This window comes from Delphinus delphis, chromosome 2 (assembly GCF_949987515.2).
Source record: "Delphinus delphis chromosome 2, mDelDel1.2, whole genome shotgun sequence".
Lineage (NCBI taxonomy): Eukaryota > Metazoa > Chordata > Mammalia > Artiodactyla > Delphinidae > Delphinus > Delphinus delphis.
Window position 1 is genome coordinate 100,511,959 of NC_082684.1, and position 27,571 is coordinate 100,539,529.

The window sequence follows — 27,571 nt, forward strand, 5'->3', positions numbered from 1 at the left end:
TTCCCTGGTCTTACTTGTTTTAAATGTTAATGCTACTTACATTTAATGTAATTATTGATATGTTAGGATGTAAGTCTGTCATTTTATTGTTTTTTCCTCTTTCCCCTTATCTGTCTTCAAGTGGGTTATTTGGACATTCTTCAAAATTCCATTCTGAATTATCTATATTTATGAGTATATCTCTTTGTTTAATATTTTCAGTGGTAACTCTAGGGATTGCAATATACATATGACATTTATTACAGTCTACTAGTATTAGCATTTATCTCTTCAGGTGGAATGTTGAAACTTAACCACCATTTAAGTCCCTTTATCCCCATCCCCCCATGATACAGTTATCTTAAATATTTCCTCTACAAGCACTGAGAATGTCAGATAATGCTATGATTTTTTATTGTAACTTCTAAATGACAAGTATAACTAGATGTTATACCTGTCTTCCATAACCACAAGCTCAACGTGCGCACACTACTCATCACTCAACATCTAATCATCCATGAATTTAAGACCAACCACTTTCCCATACATTGTGCATTCCATACATACATCTGTGATCCCTGAAATTCATCTGATACTTGTTTCTCTTTGGGAGTCCGACCAAAAACCTGATATGCCTCTAACTAAGCACAATCTCTGAGATCTATATTCCTTTCCCTTTCCTTTTCTTTTCAACTCATTCATGTTGTTTTATAAGTACATTTAGTTCATGAAGTAGTTTTCCCAACTGGACCATAAATTTCATGGCAGTGGGTTTCTATTCATTTTGTATATTCTTCTAGGACCTGCTGTGGTATCCTAGTACTTGACAGATAACTACAAATTCCCTGCCCTTTCCATGTTTACTGATTTTAAAAAAAATTCATCTATCTATTGCATCCACTAGATCAGGCACCAAATCTTCCACAGAACTTCTTGTTCATACATCTAGCACTAGCACCCAAAATACTGGCCCATAAGGAACTTGAGCTGCTCCAGAAGAGCAAAAATTCTGAGGTAAAAACTCCTTAACCTTAAACAGTTTGCTCTAAAAAACTCTCTGTAACATCCTTAGAAATCACTTTGTCTCAGATATGTAGCCATGCACAGCTGTCAGGTGTCCTCTGTGCATCCATTCTTACACACACACACACACACACACACACACACACACACACAGTACTCAATTACCCCGTTTTAGAACAGGAATAATTTATTTCTATGAATATGATTTTAATAATATTCCATAAGTACTTAGTAATCAAAGTTTTCTCCAAATCAGGAAAAAAACCAAAGTAATTAGCAAATATTTTATGTGTGTGTATATATATATATACACACATATAATTTTTAAAAATCTGTGATTAGATTTAACTTTTAAGTGATGGAAGCAGTGAAGAACTCAATGCCAAAGCACATTTTGATAAGGCTTTTTCAGGGCAATTAATTTAATTTCTTGAGAATAGAAGTCACACTTGCTCCAGTTCCACAAGGACTCCACCACAGTCTTTAGGATGGAGAAAAATCACTGGTTTTCCGTGTGCTCCTATTTTGGCCTCTTCACTTAGAATACGAATCTTCTTGTCTTTCAAATCCATCACAGCTGCATTTATATTATCCACCTTGAGAAAAGGAAATAAATAAGAACACATTTGAGATCATAAAAATACCAAATTATAATACCGTAAGGCTTAGAAGAAACTGCGAGCTCTCTGCCTTTGGGCAGAACCATCCTTAAACCAGCACAGAAATAAGCTTAATACTTCTAGAGAAGGAGAAGTTGCTAAATTTTCCTAGGTAAGCAAGCACAATGCTTAAGAACTTTCACCATTAGTAAACATTTCTTACAACCTAAATAATGTATGCTACACTTCATAGCATGTTCGTCTAGCAGTATTGTTGACGATACTGCATAAATTGTTTTTCCTAAGAGCCTTGGGTTCTTCATTTATAAGAGGGACATGAGGCCTGCCATATAAATGGCCAAGAGATTAAAATAACAGATAAGAAGCTTTGAGCACAGTTTATAGAAGGTACTCAGCAAATATGAGTGCTTCCCTGATCTCCAAACCTCTCACCTGACAAACTGTCTGGTTATTACTTTTGAGATTAGAACGTCATATACATGAAAATCACTATTAAACTGTCACCAAAATGTTTTTCTCCATTCTAAAAAAATGCAAACATTTATAATTTTGCAAGTCTTTTCTAAAACATTTCTATTTTCTTCATCCTTATTAGCAGTCTAGGAAAGGAGCAAATCTGTTTCTAAATACCTGATGGAAGAGTAATTCTCCTCTGTCTTGGAAAATCATCCTCCTAGACTTGGAGCCCAGTAAGTAGATAGAAAGGGATAGTAAGAATCCCTGTATTCCTAGCCAGTCATACATCACCCTGGAGTTTAATGATCTAATAGCATTACAAACAATAATAAAAAAAAATCCAGAGAGAATAACACCCATGTACCCAAATATAGATTTAACAAATGTTCATATTTATACAATCTTACTTTCAAAGAGCCCAGGATTACATACTGGATTCTAAAACTGGTCAAACCACTGATAAGGATATTAAATGTTACTATAAATAAACTATAATTTCTTCAGAGTACATTCTACTTGTACATTCCTGACAATGTTTCTTTTTAAACCTGATAGCTATTTCAAAGTCATGCCCAGACTATGATGGTCATTTCATGCTATTTTGAAATAGCTGGTCTAGTCTCATCTTTCTCAGAACAGTAGGATTCCTGATAGCTTCCCTTTTTGTATCTGCATATAATGAATTTCATTCTACTGAATTTGATTTCTTTTTCCATTTTCCCAAAGTTAGTCTAAATTCAGTCTTTCCATTTAAAGATAATTTAAAAATTATACAGTACCTGAAAATTTAAACATACAGGTAGAGCTAAGAACCCCTTGACTACCACTAATAATACTTCCCGCTCCAGAGGTAACTACTGCCCTCAGTTTGATGTATGCTCTTCCAAATCTTAAAATATATTTATAATCCTTACATATGTATGAAGTAGTAAAGAATCTGGTTTTGTCTACGAGGGATCTGGCCTTGACTTCTGGGAGATAATTTTTGTAACCTTGATAGGAGTGTCTTTGCCCTTGACTTGTGGGAGATAACCTATATAACCTGATAGGAGAGTCTCTGTTTAGGGTAGAAGCTGACCAATCTGGATCTTAAAGTAGAGCTGGCCATCATAGTCTTAGGGTAGGGGCTGGCCATGCCAGAAACCATGTGATTTAAGGTAGGAGCTATGGGTCACACGGTATCAGCTGATCTGGAGACTGAGTTGAACCATGTGGGCAATCAATCTATCGACCATACCTAAGTAGTAAAGCCCCAAGAAAAATTCAACATTTCGGTTTGTGTGAGCTTCCCTGGTTGGCAATAGTCAAGGCATACTGTCACACATCAATGCCAGAACGGTCACGTGTCCTGAGGAGAATGGGAGCTTTGCACTTAGAGCCCTCCCAGACGCTGCCCTCTGTGTTTCTTCCTTTGGCTGTTTTGGTCTGTATCATTTCTCTGTAATCAACCATAAGAATGAGCGTAATAGCTTTTGGGGAGCTCTGTGAGCATTTCTAGGGCGTTATTGAGCATGAGGGTGGTTTTGGAAAACCCTAAATTTGCAGATGATACCGAGTAAGGGTGGTCTTCTGGAGGACCACGTGTCCTCTAAACTTCATAGCTGGCTCTGAACTTTGCAGTCTGGCTAACTAATATGTATATCAATTAAAGTTTATATATACACACACACACACATACACACATACATTGTGTGTGTGTGCATGTGTGTACAGGGGTACATGATGCTTTCTGTATGCATTATTTGTATTTGCTTTTTTATGTAATATATCTTAGCAATTTTTTCATGGTAGTACATATAGGTCAACAACTTTTAACCTACTACATAGTGTCCTAACTAATTACTTTATAGAAATACGAAAGGTGACCTAATCATTCCCCTACTAATAAACATTTAGGTTATAAGAAGGGAAATCTGGACTCTTCTTAATGGTTAGACGATAACTTGTCCTTCTCTAGTGTTGCCTATTGAACAAAAGAGTTTGGTGACAGTTCATGGACAAGATTCCACTGGCATTTGAAGGCATATGCATGTAGCAGGGACTGGTGAAGATAGATAAAAATATGTTAAAGCAATATTAAAAGATATGGAAGACAGATTCAGATATTCTAGCAAAACTGAGCTAAAGAAAGAGAGACCAGATGGAGTGACAACAGCAATATTTGAATAGATAACTGATAATTTTCCATAACTGAAGAAAGACTTGAGTCCTCAAATTAAAAATGCACCTGAGAATAAAGCAGGATAAATAAAGACAAACCAATACCTATACATATAATAGAGAAACTGAATAACATCAGTGATACAGAGAATATCTGAAGAGCTCTCAGGGAAAAACAACAACTCCCTACAATTGAACTGAACAAATTCTTACTAGTAGGAACAGAGACCAGAAGATACGGGAGCGATGTCAAAGTACTGAGGTAAAATTATGTCAATCTAGAATTTTAAACTAGCTAAGTTATCATTCAAGACCCCTGCTTACACACACACACACACACACACACACACACACACACACACACACACAAACTAAATGACAACAAAAAGGCTCAAAGGAGATATACCAACCAGCAGCAATTGTGTGCCCATTATTGGGATTTTAATTCAAACACACTATAAAAAGTTATAGAAGAACAAATTTGAGTACCTACCAGGTATTTCATGATATTAGAGGATTACGATTAATTTTGTTTTAGGTGCCATTATGAATTTGTATAAATGCAATAAACACATACACACAACTAAAATATTTATGGATGAAATTACATAACGTCTAGAAATGTCTTCACATTACCATAAGAAAAGGGAAGTGTGATAATGTGATGGAGGGAGTATATATGGAATAAGATTATCCATGAATTGATAACTGTTGAAATTGGGTTTAGGTACATGAGAGTTCATTATATTACCGTCATTTTTTGTGTTTGAAGTTTTCTGTAAGTTAAAAGAATTAAGGCTAACTACTAAACAAATCGAACTAGAATTTGTAATCTCTAAAATAGCAGAGGAAGAAAGAATTAAAAAAAAAGTTTCTCAATTCAATAGAAGGCAAAAAGGAGAAAAGAAATAAAAACCATAAAAAGTTAAAAAGTTCAAGTACATTAGTAGTTATTATAAATGGAGACAGGTTAAATTTATGAATTATAAAATGAGATTATACGAATATAAAAATTTTTAAATATATTTGTTGATTGAGAGAGATATACTTAAACAACAAAAAAAATTTAGCTATATGCTCCTTTTTAGAATATAAATGTCTTCTAGGAATAGACCTAAAGAAAACCACACACACACGAAAAGAGTAAAGGGATGGATAAAAGATATACCAGGTAAATATTAACCAGAAGAAAGTTGATATAGCAACACTAATATCAGATAAAACAGAACTTAAAATGAAACATACTAACAGAAGTAAAAACATATACAACCTAAAAACAATCGACCAAGATGATAAAACAATCTTGAATCTTCATGTACCTAACAGTATTGCCTTGAAAAATAAAAAACAAACTAAGCATGCATACCTCTCAGTATCTGACACATCAAGCAGATAAAGGTTATTAAGGATAAAGACAAGTTGTAATAGTTCTTTGAATATTCTGGATATGTCCTTTATCAGATATATGATTTGCAAATATTCTCCCCCATTCTACGAGTTGTCGTTACACAAAGGTTTTTAATTTTGATGAAGCCGAACTTATCAACCTTCTTGTTTATCATGAGCTTTTGGTGTCATATCTAAGAAACCATTGCCTAATCCAAGGTCATGAAAATGTACACCTATGTTTTTTTCTGAGTTTTATAGTTTTAGCTCTTACGTTTAGGTCTTTGATCCATTTTTGGTTAATTTTTATATGGTATTATATAACTTCGGGGGATTTTTTTTGAAATGCTGTCTTAACCCAGTTTTGAGGCCCTGGTAGAGGCTGGTCAGTTCTCATTCTGAAGCAACTGATTAAGCCCGCATGCCAATCACCTCCGTTATCAGGCTCTCATATCCTGGGGCCAGTATGTGCCCACCTTAGTTGCTGCAGAGACAGGTACCAGACAACTGGGTACAGTCCCTATGCCCCAGAGCCCACAGAATTACTCAAATTAGCTAATCTACAGGGAGCCCATGAAACCTAGCTAAACCCCCTCCACTTGTCCCACTCAGCTACCTTCCACAGCTCCAGTTGCTGTTACCCTGTCCCCAGTACAACCCCACGTGCCCTACCTGGCAGCCTTCTCTCTTTTGGAGCTGTAACAAAGAGTTCTGCCTTTCACCTATCCAAGTGTCACTGTGTTGTGTCCAGCTATAAAAAGAATCTTCATATGGTGTGAGGTAAGGGTTCCAATACATTCTTTTGCATGTGGATATCCAGTTGTCCCAATGCCATTTGTTGAAAAGACTATTCTTCCCCCACTGGAGGGTGTTGGTACGCTCACTGCAAATCAAGTATGAGGGTTTATGTCTGACTCTTAATTCTAGAGTAATCCATTGATCTCTGTTTCTATCCTTATGCTGGTACCACACCATTTTGATTACCTTTGATGGTAGTAAGTTTTAAAGTCAATAAGTGTGAATCCTCCAACTTTGTTTTTCTCTTTCAAGATTGCTTTGGCTATTTGGGATCCCTTGCATTTCCATGTGAATTCTACAAGTAGTTTGTCCGTTTCTGCAAAGATGCCAGCTGAGAATCTGAGAGCAACTGCACTGAAACCGTAGATTAATTTAGGGAATATTGACGTCTTAACGATACTCAGTCATCTGATCCACAAACACAGAATATCTTTCCATTTATTCAGGCCTTCTTTAATTTCTTTCAACAAGGTTTCATAGTCTTCAGAGTGCAATTTTGACAGTTCTCTTGTTAAATTTATTCCTTAGTATTTTGTTCTTTTTGATGCTATTGTAAATGAAATTGCTTTAATTTCATTTTCAGATGTGTCTTGTTTTATTAATCCAGATACATAATATTTGCATTTTAATTACTGTTTAATCCAATGAAACTTAATGTAATACTCATATAGTTAAATTGAAGTCTATCATCTTACTTTTTTTCTGTCTCATTAATACTTTGTTCCTCCTCTCCTGACCTCTTGTTTAAACATGTATTTTCGTAGTGTTTGATTTTATCTCCTTAATTATATTTTAGTTATCTCTTAATTTTCTTATTGATTGCTCTAGAGTTTACAATGTATATTTTGATCTTATCTGAGTCTACCATTGCATGTATAATATATGAAACTTACAATAGTATACTTGCATTTGCCCAACTCCCATCCTTTATACTACTATCATAAATTTTACTTCTATGTTATAAACCCTACAATGCATTTAAAAATTTTCAATTGTCAGTTGTCTCATACATAATTTAAGGTAATAAAAAAGTTATTATTTTAACCTACATATTTACCATTTCTGGTGCCCCTCATTTCTTCTAAAGATCTGAGTTTTTACCTAGTATCATTTCCCTTCATCCTGAAGAACTTCTTTGGTATTTCTTGTAGCACAGGTCTGCTGGGCATAATCTTCTCATTTTTGTTTAATTAAAAATGTTTTCAGTTCACTTTCATTTTTAAAGGATATTTTCATCAAGGTTAGAATTCTAGGGTGACAGGGGGTTATGTTATTTTTTAAAAGAGTATTTTTTTTTTTTTTTGGCCACGCCACGTGGCTTGCAGGATCTTAGTTCCCCGACCAGGGATCGAACCCATGCCCTTGGCAGTGAAAGCACAGAATCCTTACCACTGGACCGCCAGGGAAGTCCCAAAGACTATTTTTTTCGAGCAGTTTTAAGTTCACAGCAGAATTGAGACGTAGAGAGTTCCCACACAGTCCCTGCCCCAAGAGCATGCACAGCCTCCATCATCAGCAGCATCCCCCACCAGATGGTACATTTGCTACAACTGATGAACCTACACTGACACAGCATTATCACCCAAAGTGCACAGTCTACCTTAGGGATCACTATTGGTGTTGTACATTCTACGGGTTTGGACAAATGTATAATGACACGTATCCATTATTTTGGTATCATACAGAGTACTTTCACGGCCCTAAAAATCCTCTCTGCTCTGCCTAGTCATCATTTCTCCCCACCCTCACAACCCCTGATCTTTTCACTGTCTCCATAGTTTTGCCTTTTCCAGAATGCCATATAGTTGGAATCATACAATATACAGTCTTTACAGATTGGCTTTTTTCACTCAGTAATATATGCATTTAAGATCCCTCCATGTCCTTTCATGACTTGATAGCTCATTTCTCTTTAGTGCTAAGAATATTCCACTGTCTGGATGTACCAGCTTAGTTATCCACTCACCTACTGAAGGATCAGAGCAGCCCAAAGTCTAGGACTAATTTTCCTCACAACTAATGCAAAGCTCTTCTGAATACTCTACCCAATGTCTCATGAATTACAAGGTCTCTCCACTATGGTTGGTAAGAACATGGCTTTTTCAACCTCTGTGTAAGGATTGTCCCCTCTAATCCTTTCAAGGAGTTCTATTCCCAGCTTCAGGCCGCATCCTCACACGCATGCACTGTTCACTATTCAGATGAAGAGCTGAGAGGCATTGCTGACCTCTGGAGAATACTCTCCATGAAGCTCTCTCCTTTCCAGTCCTTTATACGGCAAACTCAGACCACCACGGCCTCCCCATCCTTTCTGCTCCCACCTCCTCAACGCAGGGAGACTGCTGAACTTCGCTTGGATCCTCCCTTCCTGCACTGCAGCCTGGAAACACTCTCTCCAGCCAGTAAGCTGGGCAATTGTAGGGTTACCTTGGTTGTTTTCTTTCTCTGAGAAATCAATGTGTTGTGCTGCCGGATGTCCAATGCCAAAAATTGTTATTTCATATATTTTGTCTAAATTTTTTTCTTTGAGGCTAAAGGATAAATCTGGTCTCTGTTACACCATCTTGGCTGGATTTATTGACAGAATTCTAAATTGGCAGTTTCTTTTCAGTACCTAAAAAATGTCACTACATATTGTGTCATTTCATAACTTCTGTTGTCTTGTTTTTCTCTGACTGCTTTTAAGATTTTCTTCTTATCTTTGCTTTTCAGCATGACTGTGGGGCGCTCAGGTGGTGTCATTTGTATTTGCCCTGCTTTGGGTTGCTGGGCTTGAATCTGTGGGTTGATGTCTTACCTCTGATTGGTAATGTCCTTGTCGACTATTTCTTCAATGATTGCTTCTGTTCTATTTTCTCTCTTCTCTCTTTCTGGGGCTCCAAGTATACTCTGCTAAAACTTTTGACCATGTTCTACCTCTCTCTTATGCTCTATTCTGTTTTTTTGTTCCTTCTGTATTTTTTCCTCTTGATTTTAGACTCTGGCTTCTGGAACCTGAGGACAAATTTCTATGGTTTTAAGCCACCAAGTTTGTGGTAACTTATTACGGCAGCCCTAGGAAATTAATACAATCACTACATATCCGTACGGAAATTGAACAGTTAAGTAAAGGGATGGCACATGGTAGGAGCCAAGTTTCTCCCTATTGGAATGAGGGGTTATAGACAAGCAAGGGAGAAGGCTAGAGTGGTCCATGTGGTAATGGGTTAAGGTCAGAGACATCAGTATGAACTCATGAGTTCATGAGCATGTCAAACAGACATCTTATGAGTTATGGTTGAATACAGGCATGCTTACAGATATATGTATATATACAGCACACACACACATAGGTCATTGCTCTGTTAGCTGAGAAGGCCTAGAAGCAATGACACCCCAGTAGCAACAAGCACATCTTGAGCCCAGATCTTGGTTTCTAATACCATTCTCTAGTGAAAGAAGCCAGGGCTTCTTGGGGAGATGGCCAGTTCAAGATTAGCAGAGGGAACACAGATGATGTGTCTGGAGCATCTTGCAGTGCCAGAAAATAAGGAAGCATGGGAGGAAAAATAAAAAAGATAGGGTATGTCAAAGGGACACAGGAGTCAACCAAAATGCCCTACTGGCAAAGCTGGAACAATTTGAGCAACAAAATAAAGTAGTATTGGATTATAGTCTAAAGTATAAAATAAATGTGTATAACTCATTACTAATATAAAATAAATGACTGAATAAATAAGTGATTGAAGAATAAATGACTGAATAAATAAATGGGGGAAAACAGAGAAATCTTCCATACAGAAAAATTCCAAATAATTTACGGAATGCTCAAGGAGCATAACTGTCCATTCCTTCAGTGTTGGCTTCACACTGTGACTTCCTCCTAAAGATTATAATACGGAGAAAAAGAAAAAAAATCGTATCTTTACAGTGGAGAAACATGATGACACTTCTTCAGCTGGGAGCTCGAGGCCGACATCAGCAGTGATAAGTCATGTGGACAGTATGTACCCCTGACATGATGTAATGCGAATGGCGCTTTACCTTTGTGGTCTTCCTCCCCAAAATCAATAACCCTAGTCTAATCATGAGAAAAACATCAGACAAATCTCAACTGAGGGACATTCTATAAAAAAAACCAACCAGTAATCCTCAAACATATCTAGGCCATCCAGAACAAGTAATGTCTGAGAAAATGTCACAGGCACGAGGAGCCTAAAAAGACATGATAACTAAATGTAATGTGGTACCTGGATGGGATCCTGGAACAGAAAAAGGACACTGGAGGACACTGGGTAAAACTAAGGAAATCTGAATGAAGTATACATTTTAGTTAATAATAATGTATCGATTTGACTCATTAATTGTGACAAATGTACTGCACTAGTAAGATGTTAATAATATTTTTTTATAAAAGAACCTAAAGAGATTAACAACATTTGTAATAAGTGGACCTTGTTTGGGTCCTGATTAGAACACATCAACTATAAGGACATTCGTGAATCAATCTAGTAAATGTGATTTATAACTGTGTATATGATGGTGACAAAAGATGTATTTTTGTCAATTTTGATCAATATGATAACATCATTGTGGTTATTTATTTTTTAGAGACACAAACTACATAAAGGTAAAATGACCTGTGAATTACTTTTAAACAGTTCAACAAAGGAAGAAACGATAAAGTGTGACAAGATCTTGAAAACTGTTGAATCTGGGTGATGGGAATATGGGAGTTCACTACCTTTTTTTCTACTTCTTGTATGTTTGAAATTTTTCACAATAGAATCATGACCGTTTTCACAGTGCCCTTTTGATAACTTCTACTCTACATATGATCATGGATATTTTCATTATAGAACATTCTACTCAATTATAAATATCCACATTTCTGATATTGCATCTTATAATTTTTTTTTATAATTTTTATTTTTTTTTTGGCTGCATTGGGTCTTTGTTGCTGCGCGTGGGCTTTCTCTAGTTACGGCGAACAGGGGCTACTCTTCTTTGCAGTGTGCGGGCTTCTCATTGTGGTGGCTTCTTTTGTTGTGGAGCATGAGCTCTAGGCACGCACAGGCTTCAATAGTTGCAGCACGCGGGCGCAGTAGTTGTGGCTCGTGGGCTCTAGAGCACAGGCTCAGTAGTTGTGGTGCATGGGCTTAATTGCTCTGTGGCATGTGGGATCTTCCCGGACCAGGGATCGAACCCATGTCCCCTGCATTGTCAGGCAATTCTTAACCACTGCGCCACCAGGGAAGTCCCCTGATATTGCATCTTAATTTTTAGTATACTGCTTCTTCAGTATCCCTTAGTCCAAGAAATACTTCTAAGATTTAATAACTTAGATTTGGGGGAAAAATGCCTAATTGACATTGTATTAGCATTTATTTCTATTTCTGTTACTATTTCTATCATTGACTTTGATTTTAAAGATCTTGTATCATGTCCATCCTTCTGTTTAGAGTAGTGCCATAAAATTAACAATTTTCTAAGAGTGCTCCTAATGTGCTGTTTGGCAATAATAAAAAGAATGAAATAAAAACGTTTTAATTTTTCTGAATTGAAAGTAGATGCATTATCTACTCTAAGGGTATAAAGAATGCTTAGAAAAAATGCGAAGTAATTTGATTTGGGAAATTAAGTCTGTCCCCCTAAGTAATAAAAATAACATAGTCAATAATAACCCATCTAAAAAAATCTGCTTTTATAGTCCTTTGTACAATTACAACTGTGTATCATATAGCTCTGTAAGACCTTAAAGGTCATTGGCGAATATCTGGGCTATTCATTTCAACTTCTTATCAGTTTTGGGGGGGTATGGTAGGGTGGGGACAGGCAGCGGGGGTACTGTATCTGTGTCTGGGAATTTATTTTGATTTTCTCCTGTAATTTGGAAATTAAGAGTGACAGTACTCCACATAAAAAAATGTTTGGATTCTCACAATCAGAATTCAGAAACTTCAGGTAAATCTTATGCTCTCTTTGGTCCTCAGCTGCCTCATCTGAAAATGGCAATGCAATCTTGTTTGTTGAAAGACACGAAGTTGGACTAAATAACATCTTTTTAAAAACCTTAAGGTATGTAATTCACAGTGACCAAAATTTCTGAACAAGAATAATGTGCTACTTTTAATGGTGCATATTTTGATTAATCTTAAAAATATAGGCTTTTATTTTATATAAAATTATAATAGTGCTTATTGATACCAATAATGAATGAATTTAATCTTCAAACTGATATAAATCCATGGAAGTTAAAATTAAAAGTCTGAATAAAACATTTCTGTTTCAACTGTCTTTTCCCAAAAAACAAATAACTAAGTGAACTATGCAAACCTAACACTGTTCTCACTTTGTATCGTGTTCAGAAGGTTCCTGTGTAGTCTTGGGAATTATTTCAGAAGGGCACACACTAGCTTCCATACTTGCTATGTGGTCTGGTGGTGGCTATATGGAAAGTTTCCCAAATGCTGCTCTGAAATTTTCACCAGTTGATAATATAACATTAAAAAAACTAAATATCTTAATTGACAGAACTCTTTTATTCCAAGAGGATTTCTCCATTTTCTTCTCTGTTTTTTCTTGGTAATAAAATGCCCTTTCTTTTCCAAAATGATGTTAGCAAGAGACAGAATTTTAAAAATTTTTCCTTATTGAATAACAGAGAAAGTTAAAAAACCTAATCAAACTGCCCACTTCTTTTGTTCTCTGGAAACGTTATCATTCTACAAAAGCCCCACGTCTGGGAACCCGTGATACACAGATCACTTGTAGAGCTTAGCAATTCCCTAGGGTTTACTGTAAAGCCGAAATGAGAATGGAGTTTTTCAAAAAGTAGAATTTTCTCTCTTCTTCATTGGAGAACAGACATTTCCCAGCACGCAGGAAATAAGTTACCTTGCTAATCTCTCACCTTAAAGTTTTTTTCTTTCATAATCTAACATCCTTTGTGTATTTGTACCACCATCTCCGACACTGGGGAGCTATACCCGCTCACCTGATACACCTCCCCCGTAACCAGTCCTTACCCTGTTGCTGCCCCTCCCTCAGCAACGCTCGCTTCACCCCACGTGTCCTCCCCCTACCCCATCTGGTTGCTTCCTCACCCCACCTAAGCTCCCATTCGCTGGGCCTGGCCCCCTGCATCAGGGCCTCCCACCCCACTCCCCGTACTCAAGTCCTCGCCACCTTGCTTGGGTCCCCCCCTCCTGCACAGAGTGGCCCCAACGTGTGTACACCTTCCTCACCCTGTTCAGGCCCTGACTGCCCATAGCGGCCACCCCATCCGCAAGCCTGCTTGGCTTCACCTCCCCGTGAGTCATCGTCTCCCCCGGCATTGACACACTCCACACACAGCTCAGGCCCCGCCTCCCCACGCCAGGTGCCCCCTGCACGTGCATGCACACGCGCACACGTTCTGCTCAGGCTCTCACACTCTATGCTCCCAACATGCTTGGGACCCCACTCCCTGCATCGGGCTGGCCCCCAGCACTGCTGCCCTTCTCACTCTGACACCCCAAACCTGGCGGCATCCTCTGCTCAGACTCGGACACCCTGAGCTGGAAGCTCCCTACGCGTGGGTACCCTACTCGGCCTCCAGCTTTCCCACAGCAGGCAGCTCTGCTCACGGGGGTCCCTCAACCCACGTGGCCCCGCACCCCGCTCTGGGCTCCCCCGCTCTCCCCAGCAGCGTGCACTAGTGTTTGGCTCTGCTCCACCTAAAGTCTCCAGGATGGCACGAAGGGAGGGGAAGAAGGGGAAGGGGCCACGACTGTTTTTAATAGTATTTATTTTCCCTTTTGTTTTGGCAACTAGAAGGAAATATTTGACAGAACGAGTGGGTACACTAATCTTACCTTGAGTTTTCTCTTGATTCATTTTCCTCTTTGTTCTAACTTGCACTGTTACTTAGGTTTATCCTTTGGTATCTCATAGGCTGTGTTTTGGCCAGTCACCTCTAATCCTCTGTGGGAAGTGCAGGGCACACATAAAAACGTGAAGCAGCGGGCAATCCTGAGAGGACCGGGACTTTTTTGTGTAGCTACACATCCCGGCACCTAATGCAGTGAAAGTCACAGTGACTCTGAAAATGCTTAACGACCAGGAACGTAACAGACGAAGACAGCAACCAAACAGAACAGAAGACACCTCATCCAGGGTCCTGGAGGACCCCCGCTGTGCTGAGTAGTAAGCCTTCAGTTGCTGAATTGTGTGTGTGTGGCAGGGGGAGATGTCTGAGGGGTCTCAGAGAAGGGTCCTTCTGGAAGGAGGATGTTACTCAGAAGGTTTAGAGCAGCAGCTATTTACCAACCAGCACGGAAGCACTTAAATATTTTTACAACAGTACTAATTTGTTGAATAAGTAAATATTTTCAGTGGCCTTTAAGGTTTTCACTGTGACATACCTTGCTGTCTAAGTTATTTAGCGAAAGCAGGGGTAGTTCTATTCGATACCAGAAACTTCTCCTCAGGGAGAGGCCTGCGAAAGGTCAGAAGCACACATGCACGTCAGCACAGCTGTGCCAGCCAACTGAGGCTGCTCGGTGCGCACGTCAGCAAGAAAGAGACGGAACAAGATGACCTCCAAACTTCCTCTAGGGAAAGCCAAACACACGTGTATTTATCACCTTCCACCTTTCAAGTACCCCTCTCTTGAGTCTCCGTCTATTCACAAAGGCTAGACAGGTTGCCTCCTCTTGCAGAGGGAATGGTCCTGGTTCCCACTTCTGGCTGTTTGAAAATAAAATCGTTCTAGACCTTCTAGAAGTTTCACACACATTCCTTCTGTTTAGAACACATCACTACATGGATGGCTGTAGCACTTGTAAGACGCGGCCATAGCCTCTCAGCTTCTCCTCTCCCCCTGCATCTGGTCAGCCTCGAGGACTTGTTTATGACCAACAGACAGCGGAAGTGCTGCTGTGGGACTTCCAAGGCCAGGACGGAAATGCCACACAGTCCCACCTGGCCTTCTTGGACATTCACTCTGGCCGGTAAGGAGTCAGCAAGGCCACTGCCTGGTAAGAAGTCCGACTGTCCTGAGAAGCGCCCTCAGCTTGTGGAGCTGCAGGGATCACACACATGTGCTCTGCTGGGAGGCCCAGCTGCACACCCGGCGCCCAGCCAGCAGCAGCCACCAGCACGTGAGTGGGACACCCGGCCCGGCGGAGCCTCACTTCCATGTTTGACCACAGCCGCAGGACAGACCCCAAGCAAGAACTGCCCAGCAGAACCCTCCCCCAAACTTCCAACCCACAAAATCCCCAGCAAGATACAATAGTTGTCATCACACCCTGAAGTGTAGGGATAATGTATTATGTGGCCACAGAAACTGGAATGACCAAAGAAATATTTTCTGACGAGTTCTATCACCTTCGTACTTCCAGTGGAAGACAATTTCAGACCTCAGTTGTATTAGCAGGAGAGACTAGGTTACACTATGGTAAAATAATTAACTCTGAAATCTCTGCAGGTTCATTCAACAAAAATGTTTTTCCTGTTCAAGGATCGGTGAGGAATTCTGCTCTCTCTGGTGAGTTAGGGAACCAAGCCCCTGCGTGTGGTAACAACTTCATTTCACAGGTTTCCACAGCAGGTGACAATGATTCTCAAATGACTCCACCTTAAAGCATATCTTCATTCAGAAAAAAGTGTCATGCTATCCCTGCAATACCACTTTTAAAAATTACCAACTAGCATAAACCGGTGGCCTCCAGTACCCACTTTCCATTTCCTCCTTTTAATTACACCAGGCCCCAGGTTTTAGCAAGGCATGTAAGTACCTGAATACAGACGACACTTGAGGTCGAGTGTGCCATGTGACCAAACCAACGACAGGAACAGGAGTGATATGTTTGGTTTCGAGATCACCCCCTGAAGATACCTGCCCTGTATTCTCTCTCTGCCTTTGGTGAGGCCTGGAGCTACCCTGTAAGTCGTATGTTACTGACAGCAGCCATCAGCCTGGGACAGCTCATCTTAGACTGAGAATAGAAAAATAAAATCTACCCAGTCAAGACATTTTATTTTTTACAGAGAGCAGAGACTAATGATGGGGTGTGTGGCATACTAATGCAGCAGCTAACTAACCACTCTGCACAACTCCTCCTATCACCTACCTTCATTTTATACTGACAAACATTTTCATTGCCCCCTTTTAATCTGGACTTTTGAATTCACTTTTACATTACTCAACTTCCACTATTTTTTACTTAACTGAACTTCTAACTCACAGTGGCTTCCTTTGAAGGCCTGGGTTCTCTGATGTAGAACACAGACAGTACAGTGTGGGAGAGAGATGAGTGCATGCAAGGGCTGAGGATCCTGCTTCTCATCCTGGGGAGACTTAGACAAGCCCTCAAGTCCACCGAAACAAAGACTTGCAGCCAAAATTAACCTCCTAAAAAAGGGATAAAGGTTAAATATTAGGCCTTGTTTAGCTCCTTTGTCTACTACCTTATGGCTTCCCCACCTGAAATTTTAAACTCAGCTAATCCAATGAAGGCAATCTGGCGCCATGGCTAACAGTGCAGATCCTGGAATCAGAACAAAGCTGGGTTTGAACCCCACCTTTGCCATGTCCTACATATGTGACTGCAGGCAAGTTAACTATTCTAACTACTCACCTGTCAAATGGGGTTAATATAGCCCTCAAGGGTAGCTACGAGGATTAAATAAGGCACGTCTAGTATTTCGTATCCTGCCAGAGGACACAATGCTGGTAGTTATGACAACCCGATGCCTTTCTATGGGCTTTCCTTCTGCCTAGAATACCTTCCTCCCCTTGTCCACCTGGGGATTCCTTCACATTCATTGTAACTCATGCCCTGCGATACCTTACCACCTCCTTGGTCTGCCAGGAGTAATCAATCTTTCCTTCACTGCACAACTAAGAAGACACGTTAATTCTGCTTATCCCAGTGCACTGTAAGCAGCTGCCCCTCCTGACCGTGGGCACGGCCATGCCTTTCTTACTCACTGCTGAATCCAAGCCCTCAGTGGAGTACACGTGGTAGGTTCTCAAATATATTTGCAATGTAAACTGAATAAATCCTTGGGTTCATGCTGGAACCAAACCCCGCCTCTCTCCTGGATTGGGAATGAGGCCTAACTATGAATTATGTCATTCCTTCTATCAAGAGACTTGTCCTACCAAAATAATTTAAATTGAAGCATAATTGGTAATGCTGATATTCCAAAAGCAGTTATCTGAACATGAACATCTACAGATAAAGGCTCTCTGATGAGAATGTTCTTGTCTAACACTTCATGGTTTTTTTCAGGAATTGTTAGCAGATGCAACTGAGAAGATCTGAGAAATCACAGTCAGTAATTGAAAATGTATTGCCTTTGTAATAAGGAACAAGTTATTAGAATTTTAAAGATAGAAAATAATTATAATAATAGGCATGTATATGGAAATTCTTACTTTATAAAGTCTTGTCGCTTGTTTCTTCTAATTGCCTTGTGACAGCGAAAGCAGTGTGTTCCTATTGCATGGAAGGTCGTACGTGGTCAATAAATACTACAGCAAAGACGCAAGTCTGTTTTGGCCGACTTCAGTGGCCTTTGTATAGTTGAACCCAGACTTCAATAAAACATACTTTCATTATTATTTGTAGTTTTCTAGAGGGAAAGAGAATATATCTATAGATCCATCCTTGAAGAGAACCAATTTTACCATTTCCCTGAAAGAACTTCATGGAAGTTTCTGATGACAGCGGCAATATGTAGCCTTCAAAAGTAAAAGACATTTTAAAAGAGATATTTACAATGCCAAGGATTAAACTAATTAAAATACCTCAATGCAGATGTGATGCATTCCTCCAGCCTTGTTTTTCTGCAGAAAACCTGCAATTGGGCTGTCATTTCCCAGCGGATGAAGCAGCTCCATCTTGGTATTTCCCAGGTTGACAAAAACAACGGATACTCCATGCTCAGGAAGAGGGACCGTCTCACCCACCTGGGCCCCGAGAACATTCTTATAAAATGCCTTGGCCTTTTCCAAGTCTGGCACTGCTACTGCGACATGATTGAGTCGACCGAGGTTCCATACAGGATCAGCCGCTTGATGCGACGACAGGGACATGGCAAAAGTTCTTACTGTTGGAACTGGAGTTTGAAGTCTGGGAAAAAGCCCTGAAAAATGGAGCAGGCATTGAGATCCTTCTTCTGAGAATTGATGCCCTTCTAAAATTAATTTTTGAAAAAACAAAATATAATCATATATGTAAAAATTATTTACATATCTTTTCTTTTTAATTAGTGAAATTAAATCAGAGTACATAAATGAAAAAACTTACGTCAGAATTACTCACTCTGCTCTGAAATAACTGTCTGGAATTAAAAAGCTAATTCTGAGCTTTCTAAATTCAGGACAAAGGATGACATTTTTCATAATAACTTATATTTACCAATAACACTTAAAGGATAGCTGCATATCATTAAGGATTATTTGCTATTCTCTGCATTTTATAAAGGGTAAGTTTGAATGTGATGGTGAAACGACATACATTTAATGATGATAGCAAGCAATTTTCTTCTCTACCTACAACCAATTTTTTGTCTTACGTTCTGCAGTAAGTTCATTGAAGTTAGAACCATAAATACCTTTTTTTTGTTTTTATTTTTTTTTTGCGGTACGCGGGCCTCTCACTGTTGTGGTCTCTCCCGTTGGGGAGCACAGGCTCCGGACGCGCAGGCTCAGCGGCCATGGCTCACGGGCCCAGCTGCTCCGCGGCATGTGGGATCTTCCCGGACCAGGGCACGAACCCGTGTCCCCTGCATCGGCAGGCGGACTCTCAACCACTGCGCCACCAGGGAAGCCCTATAAATACCTTTTAATGTGTACTTTATTTGGATGATTACCAACTAAGGAAAATATCTCATTATTGGGGGAAAAACAAGCAAAGATCAAGAGGGTACTTAAACTTATGAGAGTTTCCTCTGAGCGATTTTTTTAAATTGTTCTTATAATTTTGAAGGATTAGAAGCAGAACTGCTTCTAATGTGAAGAAACCTTTCACTTGGAAACTGAAGCAGCCTGCAATGTGTTGTCCCCATGTACTACTATTTCTTCAGTCCCCAAAATACTGGACTTTAAGAGCCAGGTTCTCCCCAGAATGAAAACTATATACATGTACGAGGTCTAAATATAATCCTGCAAAACTACATCACTTAATAAAAAAGTATGAAACAGCAAATTGAAGAATACGTATTTTAAACAAAGGGTTATTAGCTCTTAATGAAATAACACTTTAAATAGTACCTAGTATTACAGAGCTTCAGCTAACATAAAATTAATTCCCCTTTACTAAAATTTTTGATAACAGGGAAATTAAAGTGGCACCATTTGATCTGATTTAAGACCATATACCTTGTCGGGAAGGCAGTCTCCTCAGCCGCAGGAGGATGGGCCTCGGGCCTGGAATGCTTCCTCACCAAGAGATAAAGAGCCCACAGCCTGAGTGGCTCTTATCACCTTGTGGGGATTCTCCCTCTTTCAGAATCAATAAATGCTCCTTTGTCTCTGCTTAGAGCATGACTGTCACAAGGCCAACTCCATTGTCACACCTGTCCTCCACAGGGAGGGGACAGGGTTCCTTGGACTGTGGCAAAGGGGAGTGTGTACAGGCAAATTGTCCTGCTCTGGCCACTGGGAGAGGCCTGCTGGCTGGGGGGGGCTGACACCCAATACTAAGGTCATCCAGCTCTGTCTCTTCTCTACGCACTGTCCCACCTGGTCTTGTGTTCTCCTTGGTGACTCCAGTTCTTTGGACTCATTGTGTCATCATGAAATTCAAGTGTACTCCAAACCAGTACACACATACATAAATGTACCATTGAAATCAAATTTTATAAAAAGAATACCTAATCCTTACTAGATGTGATGTGCTCTAGTATTTTCTGTTCTATTGTATTTTATTTTAGCTTTTTAAAAAATACTGGTACTACCCACTATATATCTACCTTGCTGGTTTGTTGTGAAAATTAGATATTTGATGTAAAAAATATACTACTACAGTGCAAGACATTTGTAACAGGTGTACAGTAAATTCAGCCATTCTTATTGTTAATGACACACAGGGACTGTTTGCTGGTTGAGTGGCATGCAGGGTTCTGTGGAGACCAAGAAACCATTTGAAGGGCATGGTGGCAGTGAATTTTAAAAATGCTAACAACCAACAAAACCATCAGTCAGACTGCTCTTCCCTTCCTTCCTTGCATCTCTGTGTGTAATTTGCAATGGAAGTTCAATACAGAACATATCTGTAGTAAAAAAAAAACTGGAGATACAGTCAACAAGCTGTAGAGTAATACATACGCTAGTGTTGTTTGCTCTGTGAAACTTTAAGAGTATATCGAACAGTGAGTCTGGGTATTTCTGAATTCTCCTTACCAGTGATAACTTTACAAGAGATGGGGCAGCGGGAGGTTCTCTGGCAGGCATTCTATTGCCAGCAATGGAACATATGGCAATTGTCAAGGAGTAAATTACAATACGTCCAAGTGAAGGTGAAGCTTTATATCCTATGCCAGTTCGCTTTCGGAACATTCCAAAAACTCTGGCACTGAAAAGGAAGCTCAAGCAACTCATGCTATTAGAAGCCTCACTACAGTCTTTCTCCATAACTTCCTTATCATTTGGAAATGAGAGGAGGGAACAGTTTACAAGAATGACTGATACTTTTTCCTTTTAACAGAACACAAAATCTTCTTTGTATGTTAGGAAAATAGAAAGATAATAACATCTTTATATAATGTAAAAATCAAGATTTTATGCCCATATTTTAGTTGATCTTACTTCTAGAAGTGTAAACTAGTTTGTGAAAGGAAACATCACTTTATTGGTTTTATTTGGTCCCTAAAGCATATATTCTAGGAATAGGACAAAATAAATATGGTGATACTGGTGAGAATTCAATAATTCCACTTCTTTAAAATGAAGGGTAGGGGACTTCGCTGGTGGCACAGTGGTTAAGAATCTGCCTGCCAATGCAGGGGACACAGGTTTGAGCCCTGGTCCGGGAAGACCCCACATGCCGTGGAGCAACTAAGCCACAACTACTTAGCCTGTGCTCTAGAGCCCGCGAACCACAACTGCTGAAGCCCGCAGGCTTAGAGCCCGTGCTCCATAACAAGAGAAGCCACTGCGATGAGAAGCCCGCACACCGCAACTAGAGAAAGCCCGCACACACCAACGAAGACCCAACACAGCCAAAAATAAATAAATAAAATAAATTATAAAATGAAGGGTAAAGGATATAAAAATGGCCAAAAAGCACATAAGATATTCAACATCATTTGCCATTAGTGAAAAGCAAATCAAAACGACAATTAGATATTATTTTACACCCACAAAAAAAAGTGTTAGTGAGGAGTCTATGAGTGAAATGTGAAATCCTACAGACCAAGTAAATTGGGGTAAGAAACAGAATAAAGGGGTTACAGTGATATAGATCCTTACAGATACTTTAAAAATTGTGTTGCTGAAGAATTTGTTGTGAACTGAACTTTAAAAATATTAGTTTCTCCTTTGACTTTTGCCAACTTTTAAAAGATATTTTTATTTCAGATTGCACCCCAACTATAGGAATCCACAGCTTTTTAGTTTTAGGTTTCTCTTAGGAAGTACAATAGAACTACATTACTTTGAACTCCATAATGTGTAATTCGTGACTATTCCGAAAAGGATTACTTCCCATAAATAAACTACAATGTATACATAGGTGTGAATAAAGGTATGAGATACTTAAAAACAGGAGTGTTAAAAAAAACAAACAACAGGATTGTAAAGATGAACAACTGACTTTCACTCACGTCAGGAATCTGATGTACAAGAAATGGATATGTTACCAAATCTGGATGTAGATTAACTCTAATTTCAACTTTCTTTCAATATTGTTTCTTGCTAAATACTTTTAGTGCCTTGACTTAAAAATAACATTGCATTCCTTTCCATTCAGATTGTTTTTATTTCAGACCAGGCTTTCTCGACATCGACTCCAAGTAAGAAAAGGTTTAGCTGCAAGGGTCTATACTCAAACACATTAAGGGTACTTACTGTTTAAAGAAATTATATGTTAAATTTGTACATAAAGTGTCATAGAATGTGAATAATCATTTGTAATGAGGTTTTCTTAACATAAATATTGAGATATTATATTGAGATATAATTTATATACTATAAAGTTTACCCAATTGAAGTGTCCAATTCTGTTTTTTGTATATTTGCAAAGTTGTACAGACTTCACATAATCTAATTTTAGAACATGTAATAAGTGGGTTTTTTTAATGAATTTATTTATTTATTTATCGCTGCGTGGGGTCTTCCTTGCTACACGTGGGCTTCTCTAGTTGCAGCGGGTGGGGGGTGCGCGGGCTTCTCATGACGGTGGCTTCTCTTGTCGCGGAGCATGGGCTCTAGGCGCACGGGCTTCAGTTGCTGTGGCTCACGGACTCTAGAGCACAGGTTCAGTAGTTGTGGCGCACGGGCTTACCTGCTCCGCGGCATGTGGGATCTTCCCGGACCAGGGCTCAAACCCGTGTCCCCTACGTCGGCAGGCGGATTCTTAACCACTGCGCCACCAGGGAGGCCCCTGTAATAAGTTTTTAAGTTTGAATTTTTGCACATCTGGTTTGAGGAGACAGACATACTTCGAAAGTCATTCATCACAAGTGCCTTCAAGTTAGTTTGGTAAGAAACCCATTCATTTTCAGCATTCAACCGGAGGCACCATACACGTATTTTCATCCTGTTTAAAACTATGATTAGGAATAATTTTTTACTCATTGCAGTTACTAAATAGACAACAGTTCTGTTACCCCACTTCCATATGACTCCATCATAGATCTATCCTCACAGTCATGTAACTTGGCCACTCTTGTCTTTAACAGGTTCAGTTTACATTTTCAAAACTAACTTTTTTCACAAAGCCAATCCTTTGCAAGCCAAACTGGAACGAATTGTGTGTGTTTAACCTGATTTCTTTTTCTGAGCTTCTCCTGTTTTTCTGCTAGTTTCATGTTCCTTAAAAGTGGGGTCATAACATAAAATTACCATTTGACCCAGCAACCCACCTCTGGATATATACCCAAAAGAACTGAAAGCAGGAATTTGAAGAGATATTTATATACCCATTTCCTAAGTGCATATTCACAAAAGCCAAAAGGTGGAAATAACCCGTATCCATCAACAGATGAAAAGATAACTAAAATATGGTCTACGCATACAATGGAATATTAGTCAACCTTAAAAAGGAATGAAGTTCTGACATATAACACAACATGGGTGAACCTTGAAAACATTAAGCTAAGGGAAACAAGCCAGTCACAAAAGGATACACATTGTATATAAATTGTATACACATTCCACCTATAACAGGCACCTAGGGTAGTCACACTCTGAGAGAGAAAGTAGAATAGTGGTTACCAGGGGCTAGGGTTTGGGATAATGGGAGAGTTATTGTTGAATGGGTACAGAGAGGTTCAACTTGGAATGATGAAAAAGTTCTGGAGATGATGATGGTTGCACAATATGAAGGTACTTAATGCCACTGACCTGTATACCTAAATATGGTTAAAACTGTAAATTTTAAGTTAGATATATTCAACCACAATGAAATAAAAAGTGGAGTCATCTAAGGTTCAAGCCTCTAAAATAGGATAGATCAAAGCCAGCCTTTGGAATACACTATTTTCATTTTGCTTTTCCTTTATGCAAAGATGTGCATAAAAGTTACAAAAGAAACATGCATCTTTATTAGTATTCAGTTCTTGCAATAAATATATGACTTGGAAGTTATATTCCCTTCCCCTTAATTTCCCCCCAACAACTACTGAATAAAAGTATTTCTAAAAATACACATGTAAAAATGCCTCTTCTCTAATATTCAAATTATTATTTATATGTTCACCTTCAGGTTTTGTGTGTAAGTATAAGAGGTAGCACGCTTTATGGTTAAGAATGTGGGCTCTTGTGCTAGACTGCTCTGGTTCAGATCTTGACGCTACCATTGGTGTGTACCTTGGGCTAGTTACTTACCCTCTCTGTGCCTCTGTTTCTCATATAGGAAGATAATACCTACCTCATAATATTGTCATGAGACTAAAACGAATATTACATACAAAAGGTTTAGAAAAGTGCCCGGCACAAAGTACATTATAAGTTCCAAGGATTATCATTACTGTCACTTTTAAAAAGGTTACATCAATAACTTGCTTATAAAAGTAAGCATCCCTGACTTCTAATGCATTTTATGTTTTTAAAGGAAAAAGTTGATTGTGCACCTACCCTATACAAAGTACTGCTCTTACGTTCAAACTCTTATTTAATAACTAAAGAATTGTTTGTATTTGGAGAATGTTTTGGCACACATAGTGCTCCTGTAGTCACTGTTTCATTTCATCAATCCATAACTTACTACTTTTTATGACAAGGAGATTACTCTTCTTTCACTCTTGAAAATCTACTCGTGTGGGCTCTGATTTTAGAACATTGTTGACAGTATTTCAATATTTAGTGACTACTGACATCCTCATGGAATAATGCTGCTGGAAGCTATTATAAGCATAGTATTCTTTTCACTTTTTGATACAGGAATACTGATTTACAATTTTTCCAAGTTGAAATCAGTTGCTTTAGTAACCCTCTAATTCGCCCACACTGCTCATGACTGTTGTTTCATCTTGGAAACTCTTTTTAATATCTTATAGAACCTATTACCCCCAATGCAGATATGGCCCAGTCTCTAGGCATTCTCCATGCTGCTGGGATCTTTCATCGGTGTAGGACAGATCCCATGGCATAACACCTCGCTGATCTGACCTCTCCCAATAAAGACGCACAGGTTAATTTTGTCATTACTTTTACGCAACAATGCTACCACACAATCTTGCCTATACAAACTGTGATCACAAATTCTGAAGCAGGAGTGTATCATGGGGTGGCCCAGCTCTGCCTATTAGTCTCAATGGCCATAAATTAGAGAGAATAGTAAAAGTTCAGTGAGTACTTCAGATTTTTCCCACTTAGAGAAAAAAAATAGACCTGATTAATTTCCTTGCAGGTCACACTGAGTGGCAAAGCTGGGCCTTAAGCCTAGGTCTGTCTGACAACAAAGTTGATGTTGTGCAACCATGATATTTAATTTTCTCATCCCTCTGACATTCTTTACCATTCTTTGGTTCTCAGTTTTTAATATCTTCAGTGTATGTTCTATGAGCAATGTCTATTTTCTAAGAGACAGCTTTCTAAGAGATGAGATGACTGTTTTATGAGTTCTTTTGAAAAGGGCTATTGCAACGGTATGTGAGCTCAGATGATGCCTTGTATTTTACCAAGGAGAGGAAAGAGGGGCCAGGAGGGCATGTTATTATCAAACCTTGAGTATCACCTATTAATTAGAGATTAATTTTTAATAAGTTGTGCTCAGCCTATTGTTATATTTTTTCCTGTATACATATCACCTCTTTAAACGGATCCACAGCTGAGACAGCTACAACTATTACGGCACATTTTGCGTGGTTCTCATCACTTAGTCCTGGTGACTTGCAATGATAGATGCATAAGACATTTTGTGCCTGGTAAGAAAGACTAAAGAGATTGATAAAGAACATGTTCCGTTTGAGACGGGACTTCGAAAGACGACTTGAACTGTCAGTTTGAATAGGGGGAACATACAGCTCTTTCTAGGAGAGAAACCTAACATTATTGAAAGTTCATCCCCTTAAACACTTTCTTAAGGTGCTCGGCTGAAGGATTTGTCACGGACGTTCAGGAGTAACCCAGAGACGTCACCACTCGGCACTTCTTTCCTAACAGGGAATTTCAGATTAAGGGAAATAGTTGCCCCTCTGATGAAGGATGAAGAAAAGAAAAAGAGAAAGAGGAGAAAGTAGATGGACTGGGGTGACAGAAAACTTGAGGCTACTTTTTTGTTTGTTTGTTTTGGTTTGGTTTGGTTTTTGGTTTTTTGCGGTACGCGGGTCTCTCACTGTTGTGGCCTATCCCGTTGCGGAGCACAGGCTCCGGACGCGCAGGCTCAGTGGCCATGGCTCACGGGCCCAGCCGCTCCGCAGCATGCGGGATCTTCCTGGGCCGGGGCACGAACCCGTGTCCCCTGCATCGGCAGGCGGACTCTCAACCACTGCGCCACCAGGGAAGCCTGAGGCTACTTTTTTTAATGGTGGTGTAGAAAACTCAAGGAACCTTCCAATCAGTCTACTGCTTTCTTCCCTGATTTTATACAAAATAAGGAATATCTTAGGCCATGTGGGAAAAAACGCTCCTTCCGTATTCTTTACACAACTGACCTTCCAGAGTTCTCAGCAGGATGCTGGCCGAGCCCAGAGTTCAGCCTGCGTTTTCACAAGGCTTGTCCTTCCTCTGGTTTCTCCCCCGTCTCTCACGGGGTGCGGTAAACACAACCTCACTGTCCCTCTGCCATTTACTGCATTTACTTCTGGTCCAGCCTTGCTGCCCCTTAGCCGGGTGCCCTCGCCTCCGCGGTCACTCAGAGAAGTGGTGACTGTGACACGCAAACACACAAGGAAAACCCCACGCTAACCCAGTCGTGCCTGGAAGGCTGGCTCTCTCTGTCTAAAGGTGCTGACAGCGGCCAAGGAACGCATCTCGAGGGCAGAGCGCAGCAGACCCAGGAGCGCTGGCCACGGAGCGGCCTCCTCTGGCCCTGGCGTCCCGTCCCGCACACCCCACCCTCGGACAGCCCCGAGCGCGGAGTATTCACCTACGGCGCTCGAAATCACCGCCTTCAGCACACGCGCCATCTTGGAAAGCGTTAGCTAATTCCTGACGTACACATGCGTCGGAAGGGTGAAGGCGCGGCGGGGGGCGGGACAAGAGCCCGAAGGGGCGGGGCAGACAACACTACGGGGCGGGGCGAGATCCTGGGGGCGGGGCAGACGAGGCTAGGGGACGTGACAAGTGGTGCTGCGTTCCCGTGGGTGTTGGGAGCGGGTCCTCTCTTTTACTACACAACGTATTGAAGTCACCGAGTGCATCTAAAGCAGAAACTTAAAAGGAGGACGCGACACCTCCTCTGGGCCCCTCAGAAATATAAAACAAAAAGTTTGGAGAAAGTTCATCGAGCTGACCAATGGCGATTTTCGGTTTCCTGCCCCGCCCCCTTCGGCCGCCCCCCGCACCCATT

The 27,571-nt window shown here is 39.9% G+C and overlaps 1 protein-coding gene across 1 annotated transcript; it reads right to left on the reverse strand.

Moving 5' to 3' along the window:
- Positions 1-1,154: 1,154 nt before the first annotated feature.
- Positions 1,155-27,197, reverse strand: MCEE (methylmalonyl-CoA epimerase). The gene is made up of 3 exons (XM_060003594.1): positions 27,149-27,197; positions 18,202-18,539; positions 1,155-1,598 (listed from the first exon to the last, which is right to left on the reverse strand). The coding sequence occupies exons 1-3, from the start codon at positions 27,186-27,188 to the stop codon at positions 1,446-1,448; spliced, it is 531 nt and encodes a 176-aa protein (XP_059859577.1). The 5' UTR covers positions 27,189-27,197; the 3' UTR covers positions 1,155-1,445.
- Positions 27,198-27,571: the final 374 nt, after the last annotated feature.